The sequence below is a fragment of the Mandrillus leucophaeus genome, unplaced genomic scaffold (assembly GCF_000951045.1).
Source record: "Mandrillus leucophaeus isolate KB7577 unplaced genomic scaffold, Mleu.le_1.0 Scaffold928, whole genome shotgun sequence".
In the NCBI taxonomy this organism is placed as follows: Eukaryota; Metazoa; Chordata; class Mammalia; order Primates; family Cercopithecidae; genus Mandrillus; species Mandrillus leucophaeus.
This window is the reverse complement of record NW_012110119.1, coordinates 761,269-770,640: the sequence shown is the minus strand read 5'-3', so window position 1 is coordinate 770,640 and position 9,372 is coordinate 761,269. Positions and strand designations below refer to the sequence as shown.

The 9,372-nt window shown below is 34.7% G+C and overlaps 1 protein-coding gene across 3 annotated transcripts in view; it reads right to left on the bottom strand.

Moving 5' to 3' along the window:
- The window catches only part of TMEM55A (transmembrane protein 55A), a 51,263-nt gene that overhangs the window by 3,029 nt on the left and 38,862 nt on the right, over positions 1–9,372 (bottom strand). For 2 of the 3 annotated variants that reach the window (XM_011970099.1, XM_011970098.1), the window contains exons 6-7: positions 1,312–1,402; positions 108–484 (exon numbers count right to left, since the gene is read on the bottom strand). In XM_011970099.1, coding sequence (XP_011825489.1) covers positions 341–484; positions 1,312–1,402 — 235 coding nt within the window. In that variant the 3' untranslated portion in view covers positions 108–340. Of the gene's footprint in view, positions 1–107; positions 485–1,311; positions 1,403–9,372 lie in introns of those variants that run through there. The other variant, XM_011970100.1, reaches the window with a different exon arrangement.

Genomic DNA, 9,372 nt, shown 5'->3' with positions numbered 1-9,372 from the left:
AGGAATACTCACATATCAGCAAGTAATGAAATAACTTATTTAAAAATAATAAAAGGGTGAGAGTAAATGTAATGTTTGGTAACAAATCCAAAAATATCTATAAGAGATGTAAAAGAACATGAAAAGGCTTTATTATTCAAATGTTGAAAACCTAGCAGCAAAACAATTTGCATATAATGTAGTGCAATGAGCATTTGTTCATAAAAGACTCCCAAAGTCTTGAAACTATTATACATAAACCAGAATGGAATCCATTAGGATAAATAATTTAAAGATGTCCAGAGTAGCTTACCAAGAACTGCTAGACACTCTCACTTGCATCACTGAATCATAAACAAGCTTATGCAAAACTGTGTTCTGGATAACTGACTCTTATGGCTCCCCAATAACAAGCTCGGATAAGGCAGATCAACCCTAGGAGATAAGCAATTGCCCAAGAAACATAGGTTGCTCGAAATCGCCTTGCAAAATCTTGGGTGCCAACCTAAAGTAAAAAGCAATATAAAAACAGAAGATTAGAAACGTTAAGAAAATATCTGCTTAGAGAACCTGTATCAGCTTACATGTGATTGTTATGAAACATACCCCCAGACTGAATACACAAAATCCTTATAAGAGTAGGTGTATCTGTTGACTGCAACTGATAGACCATACTGCTACTTGTATTAACTACAAATGTTATGAAGTAAACAAAAAAGCACACTAAGGATTAAATTCCTTATCTCTACAAGGAATTTAATGTATGTAACTTCTTACTATCATAGGACACAAATAGGACATTGCTAATAATAAGGGACTAGTTGTACTGACAAACAAAGGAGCATGGAAATGGCAGCAAAAGGGATTATCTTCCTCTTCTGGCATAATCCCCATGCTAACTGCTCAGCTCCAGTCTCCCCTAAAAATAAGCCATCCTCATATTGGTAATAAATCACTGCTTGATTTGGATAAAGTGAAGAGTGGTTTTTCAGATCTCTGTAGCTGAATGAATGTTGCGTTGAATAATAAGATACCCCATAGCTATACAAAATTAGTTCTGGCACTGATGTTTTTAAAAATGGGCTTTTGCTAAATAGATGATAAAATCCCCAACAGTAAGTACAAAGACACCATTTCACCTGGATGGGTGAGTTCAATCAAAAAGAGATCCGTGGATTGGGTTTCTGATTGCTTATAATCATTCAGAAGCTTCCAGGGCTGGCATGCCAAGGATGCAGACTCTTCACGCATCCCTGAAGGTTGTCACAGGCCTCATGACTGACTACTGATAAAGTTGAGAGGACAGAATTCTAACATCAAAGTAATACTCACAGTTAACCCAACTCCAATGAAAATACATATCATTCCAATGGTAATGTATGCACAGCAGCGTCTTCGTGGAAGTGCACTACCCACTGAGGAGCTGCAAATTCATGAAAGCAAGAGAGAACATTAAATGTTTATATAAAAATTCTCTATTTCATTTTTGTGAGTTCTTATCTATGGCTTTATTAATATTATATACTTTTTATTCATTGCTTCAACTTTATAGACAAGAACATGCATTAAACATGTCATTTTTAATGGATGATAAAATCGTTTAGGGTGAATTTGTGATATTACTGTGGCTTTAAACAAAGTTCAAGCCTTGGTCATTGATAATATCCACAGAAATCCACTGTTGTACCTGCTAATCTCCCAAGATAAAAGTTTATTTCCAAAGAATCTACTTCAGAATGGAAAAAGAGCTATCTTACAAATAGCATTTGATTTTTTTTTTTACAGTTAAAACAGTATGTGTTTATGTTAAAAATTTAGAAAGTAGAATAAAAAGGAAAGAAACAATAAAAAGGAAAAGAAAAAATTACCTATAATTCCAATTTCATAAAATAGTCACTCAGTATTTTTGCATACTTTCCTCTAGCCAATTTTGTACCTTACCAATATGTAGCATAAACTTTTTCCCATAATATTCTCAAACTAAAATTCTGATGGATGAATATAACATAATTAACAAATTTTCTACTATTGTACATTAAAGTGTGTTCATTATTATACATAATGCCAACAAAGTATCATTTAAAAGCATTGTGCTTATTTTTAATCATTCTTAAGATTTTTTAAATTTAGAATTAGGATTACAAATTAAAGGGATTAAACTTTTTGAATTGTTTTTAATATATACTGTTAAAAACCCTCTACTGTGCTACTCAGTTGAAATTCCTAATCTAATAGTATTAACCCTCCCCATTTCTAATTGTGGTAATTTTCAAATGATATAAGTTATAGCAGAAATCAGTAGCCAAATTAGCACTTTCTTCTCTGTCTTAACGTACATATATTTATTACTGTATACTACATGCAAGGCATATTGTTAGTGAATGACACTGAAGTATCTGATTCACCTTTGTGAGGTCAGTGTCAAGATTATGCCTGACATACAATAACTTCTCAAAGAATGTCTGATGAATAAGTAAAATACAGAAATTCATCACTTACTAGGCATGATTTAGAAACATGCGATTCCAAATAGGTTAATTTTGCATACAAAATTATTTCCTTTAATTTCCAAATCTTTTTGAAAAACTGATGAAGTTTGTTGCAAATATACCATAGTAAATTTTCCTGGATACTTGAGCCCAAACACAAACATCTGGATGACCTGGGGACCACCATTAACTACTATATTGTACAGCTTGCTATCTAGAGTTACTAGGGCATGTAGAATTCATTGCCTTTATGTAACATTTAGCCCTAGTCTATTTTTGGTTTTAATTTCTATGCATCCACTGGTGGTTTTTCCTGCCTTATACATCACAACTGGTTGTTGTTTCTTATCACTGCCTGTGTATCTGTCTTTGTCAGTTTGTAATATACGATTCACTAGAAGCCAACTAAGCTTATTAGAATTATGTATTGAATAAGTCAAAAGTTTCTAAGTGAATATTAGAGCAGCTTTTCTGTGAGCCAAGAGAATACACTTTAGTACATTAATTTCAGTGCATAAATTCTGCTTAGAAAATCTGTGCTCTTTTTTCATCACTCAAATTAAATAGTCACTACATCTGAGAAATCTTCTCAGAAAAAAATAACCTACTGCTACTCTACAACTCAAGTGCCATCTCCTCACAGGATAAGGCAATGACCAACAAGCACCTATTAATCATAACATCTCTTACACATTTAATACATATGTGGTATCTACATGCAATATATATTACTGGTACAAAAACAGACACACAGATCAACTGAACAGACTAGAGAACCCAGAAATAAGGCCACACACTTACAAACTTACAACTATCTGATCTTCGACAAACCTGACAAAAACAAGCAATGAGGAAAGGATTCCCTATTCAATAAATGGTGCTGGAATAACTGGCTAGCCATATGCAGAACATTGAAACTGGACTCCTTCCTCATACCAAATTTAAAAATTAACTCAAGATGGAGTAAAGACTTAAATGTAAACTATAAAACTATAACAACCCTGGAAGACAACCTAGGCAATGCCATTCTGGACATAGGAACAGGCAAAGATTTCACGATGACGACACCAAAAGAAACTGCAACAAAAGCAAAAATCAACAAATGACACCTAATTAAACCAAAGAGCTTTTGCACATCAAAGGAAACTATCAACTGGGTGAACAGACAACCTACAGAATGGGAGAAAAATTTTGCAAACTATGCATCTGGCAAAGGTCTAATATCTAGCATCTATGAGAACTTAAGAAAAAAAACCCCGCCCTTTAAAAAGTGGGCAAAGGACATGAACAGACACTTTTCAAAAGAAGATATACATGCAGCCAACAATTCTGTGAGAAGAAGCTCAACATCACTGATCATTAGAGAAATGCAAATAAAAACCACAATGAGATACCATCTCCCACCTGTCAAAATTAATACTATTAAAAAGTCAAAAAATAACAGATGCTGGCAAGGTTGTAGAAAGAAAGGAACATAACATTCAGAAATTCAGAATACAGAAGTTTAAAAAGAAGTTTATTCTTCTAGCATCTAAAACTTAAAGGTAGAGCCTAGGGTTGGCAGTCAGCTCTATTCCCTGATGAATTGGTATTGCCAAACTCTACACAGGTAACAACGTTCCTGCCGGTTGGCTTTTCCACTCAATTCAAAGAGGAGAGAAAAAACCAAGACAGGCAATTTTGTCTTTAAGGAGAGCATCAGAAAACTGCACTCATCACTTTTGTTCACATTCCATTGGTCCTAACTTAAACACGGCCACACTATCTGCAAGACAGGCTAGGAAATCCATCTTTAGCTGGGTGGCTAGTCAAATTCAGAGGTATACTAATAAAAAAAAGAAGAGAACAGCAGTCTCTGTTATTTTAATTGATATTAACATTACACTTTAATGTTGGCTAGTGTTTGCCTGGTATGTCTTTTCCTTTGGTTAGTGATTCATGGTTGTATCTTTTTCTATCCTTATGCTTTCATTCTATGTTCTAATATTTCATGTGTTCCTTCTTCAAATTGTATATAGCTGTTCTTACATCTAGTCTTACCATTTCTGTTAAGTTTTACTAGCAAGATTAGTCTAATGATATACATGGACTATTTCTGACATCTTATTTTGGCTTTCTACTATGCCTGTATTTTCTGCTTTTCTACTTTTATTTCCAGACTTCTTTTATATTGACCATGAGTCTTTTATTTCACTTTTCTCTTATTATTCTGAAAGTTTTATAATTTATTTCAATATTTGGCAGTTGCACTTAAAATTTTAACTTATATACCCTTTAAAAACTAAAGCCAATCATTAAATCCACTTTCCTGATAAATACAAGGATTTTAGAAATTTTTAACTCCAAACATTCCACTAGCATCTTAATGCTATTGTTTCCCAATATTTCAGTTTTATTGTATTTTTGTTTCTCAAAATTCATTAGCATTAATATAAATTGATATTGTCATTTTTGCTATTTTATATAGTCAGTGTTTCTGGTGAATTGTTACAGTTTCTTGGTTTACCTTTCCTTCCTGCATTGCAGAAATTTCTTCTGGAATATTTGTTCATATTCCCTAGTTCATCATTTAGCAGTTTTTTTTAATAAGAGTACCAGGATGGTAGATACCCTGGGTTTTGTTTGTTTGTAGGTTTGTTGGTTTTGCTTTTGAAAATATATTTATTTTACCTTCATTATTCTTTGATGGTTTAGATAGGTGTATAATACCAGTCTGACAGTTAATTTCTCTTAGTATTTTTGATGTATTTTAAAACTTGTTTTCTGGCTTCTATTTTTGCGGTTGAGACATTTGCTGACAGAACTGTTATCCTTTTCTTATTGAAAATATGCCTTTTATCTCTCTGCTTTTAATTACCTTCTATTTCTCTTAGGTTTTCTACAATTTCACTGTAACACATTTACTTATCCTGCTTGGATTTCATTATTATTTTTGCATATAAAAATTTGTATCTTTCATAGATCCGAAAATTCTTTGAGATTATCTCCTAAAATGCCATATCCCATTCTTTATTTGTTCTTTCCAGATCAGATATATAATAAGTATCTTAATAATATATTTTCTCTTAATCTTACATTCATCTTTGTCTCTCTATGCTGGATTCTGGGTAATTCACTTACCTCTATCTTCCAATTCACAACTTTAGTCTTCACCTTTAGCTGATCTGTTCTTTAAACTGTATGTGTATTTTAATTTCTGTAATAATTTCTGAAAGTCCTAATGCTTCTTTCTATATCTATCTGGTTATTTTTGCAAATTTCTATTTGAGACAATTATAGATTCACAAGCAGTTGTAATAAATAACACAAAGAAATATCATGTATCCTTTGCCCTATTTCCCCCACAGTAAATCTTGCACATTATAATACGATATTATAAAAAGGATATTAACATTCATACAATCCACCAATATTCAGATTTCTCAGTTATATGAGTATGGATTTGTCTTTAATTTTATGCAATTTTATCACATTTAGGTTCATGTGTCTATCGCTACAGTCAAAATAGAGAACAGTCTATCACTGTAAGGATCCTTTCATAATCACACCCTCCTTTCTGCCCATCCCATACCCTGTGCCTGCCACACCATCATTAATCTGTTCTCTATTTCTACAATTTTGTCATTTGAAAAATGTTACATAAATGAAATCTTACTGCAGGTAACCTTGTATGGCTAGTTTTTTTTTTTTTTTTTTTACTCAGCATAAATTCAATTCATCCAAGCTGTTGCATGTGTCAAATTTGCTACAAACACTCATCTATACATTTTTGTGAGTACCTGATAATTTTTAAATAGTCTTGTTTTATCTTCTTTCTATTTTAAAATATCTTAGGCATAGTTTTAACATACTCCATACTTAATAATTACAAATCTGAAGCTTTTAGAAGTCAGTTACGCTGCTTGTGCAATGTTGATTATGCTTCTGGAATCTTGTTTCCTCCTATGAGTAGTAACTTTTGTTGAAAACTATTTTGGCTAATCTTAATATGAAAAAAATCTTGGCATGCATAGTTTAGGGGTGCTTTCCTACACACAGAACTTTCATTTGCTTTTCTCAGGCTCCCTAGACTGATACTAACCCTAAATTTTAAGTCAGTTTCTGGAACTAAGTTTTCCTAGATCACATAAGTGATATAAAATATAAACCTAAATTCACTGTTCTTATAAATTTTTTCCTTTGCAATCTTCCTTTTCTGGTTGATATCTTTTTCCTGACTTACTCTTTTCTGGGGGAAGAGTACTTTAAGTACTTTATTGGGAGCAGGCAGTATTCCACTCCCTCTACCTTGTGTGAGGCCAACATCTTCTCTCTCGTTCTTCCAAGGCTCTAGATCCCTAGTATTGGCAAGTACCTTCAGGATAGTCCTGGTTGTCACTTAATCTTAATTTTTGGTCCCTGGGGATTTTCTTAACTGTCATATGAGCTGAGCTATGCATTTAAAAGGATGATTTTTACAGTTAATTGGCTTTTTATATTACTGGATGTGAAAGTCAAGGGCATATACAAAAATGTGGACAGTGAATCTCCAAGCTGAAAAGACCATTCCATGCTCTCAAACATGTAACTATTCACTCTTCAAATTATTAATCTTTCGCTTCATAAAAATACCTTATGAAACACTAGAATTATGAAGAACACCGGGAAAATGCTAGTGTAGCTAGTGCTATAGGAATTTATAAGGGGAAAAGGTGGCAAACAATGTTCTTTATGTTACAATTTTCAGACAAGGCAGCCAGAGATGGCTTTATTACACGAGACTTAAGGATGGGTAAAATGTGAATAGATGGGGGAGTAAGTCATTTCAGCTGATGACATTAGAATTGTTCAGGTGTGAAGAGAAAATGTGTTCAAGGAACAAGCAGCAGAATAATCCTTCTGCCACAGAAGGTTTCTACCAATGAATAGTAGAAGCAAGGGATGTTTCAGCTAATTTTTGAGGTTAAATAAGTGTTTTCTAGGTATACAGGGGTGAGAAAAGGAGTAGCCAGGTCATTCTAGGTCCAGCAGGATAAGACTCAGGAACAGAAGAAAGAAACTGCATAATATGTTTGTAGATGTAGAAGTACAGTTTGTTGGGGTAGGAACAACTAGGTTGTGTGTGTAGAGATAGAAGAAAGCAAAGATATCACTAGAAAAGTTAGGCAAAAACTAACAGAAGTTTGGAGTTTGATTTTGGATTTTAGGCAATGGGCTGATAGCAAACCATATGGTACATTTATGCCAATAAGTAAAAGAAGTCCTCAGAATAATTTATATGAAACTAAATATACAAACCTAAAATAACAATGGAAATTGTACCTCTTCAGGTTGTGCAGCATACAACTTGCACAACTGAATGCCATGGCTACAAAATTGGGAGCCACTAAAAGATGTGATGCCAGAGAATCTAAAATGATATATGCATTTAGGGACTACTACTCCAGTAAATGAATAGATAATTGCAGGATTGGAGGTCAAGAGATAAATTAGAAAACCAATGCAATAGTTCTGGTGAGAGATGCTGAATACATGAACTAAAGTAGAAATCATGAGAATAAGAGGATAGAATTAAAATGTCAAGGGACATAATTGATAGGATATTACCATTTAAATATGGAGAATGATGAAAATACATTAATATTTCTTGGTTGGTCAGTCGGACAGACAGGGTGACATTCATTAACATAATATATTCTTTTTCTAGAAATAATGTGGGGTTGAAAAAGAAAATAATATATTTATCAATACACATGGGAGACTGGTTTGCAGAGTAAGGTGGGAATGTTGGGTCAGGTTGTGTTTGAAATGACCATGAGATACCAAGTTGAAATAACTCTACGTTAGATAGCGAATAGAGATAGTATATTTACATCTGAAGCTCCAAGGAAATATCTGGGGTCAATTAATGGTATCTAAATGACACAGGAACCTAAGAGAACACCCGGATAAAGTGCAGTCAAGTTCCAACTTTGGAGAATAGCAAAATTTAACAACTTGGAAGAGAAAATAAAGCCAACAAAGAAGAGTTGTGAGAAGTAAGAGAAACTCAGAAGAAAGCAGTATCTGGAAACCAAGAAAACAAATTTTAAGGAAAAGAAACCATTGTAGGCTGGGCGCGGTGGCTCACGCCTGTAATCCCAGCACTTTGGGAGGCCGAGGCAGGCGGATCACGAGGTCAGGAGATTGAGACCATCCTGGCTAACACAGTGAAACCCCGTCTCTACTAAAAATACAAAAAATTAGCCAGGCAAGGTGGCGGGCGCCTGTAGTCCCAGCTACTCGGGAGGCTGAGGCAGGAGAATGGCGTGAACCCGGGAGGCGGAGCTTGCAGTGAGCCGAGATTGCGCCACTGCACTCCAGTCTGGGCGACAGAGCGAGACTCTGTCTCAAAAAAAAAGAAAAAAAGAAAAAGAAAAAAGAAACCATTGTATTAGTCAGGGTTCTCCAGAAAGCCAGAACCAATAGGAGATAGATGATTGATTGATTGATTGATTGATAGATAGGATAGACAACAGGCAATTTATTAAGGAAACTGGCTACTGGGATTATTGAGGCTGAGAAGTCTTGCAACAGGGGATCTGTAAGCTGAAAACCCTGGACTGTTGGTAGTGTGGCTCAGTCTAAGTCCAAAAGCCTCAGAATCAGGGAAGCCAGCGGTGTAATTCTCAGTCTGAGGAAGGTCTGAGGAGCTGAGGAACCACTGGTGTAAGTCCCAGAGTCCAAAGGCCAGAGAGCCTGGAGTTCTGATGTTCAAGGGCAGGGAAAGAGTGTCCAAGTTCCAGAAGAGTGAAAATCGCCTTTCCACTGCCTTTTTTTTTTTTTTCTATCGGGCCCCCAGCCAATCGGATGGTACCTGCTCACACTGAGGGCAGATCTTCTCCATTCAGTCCACTGATTTACACACGTGTCTCCTCTAGAAACA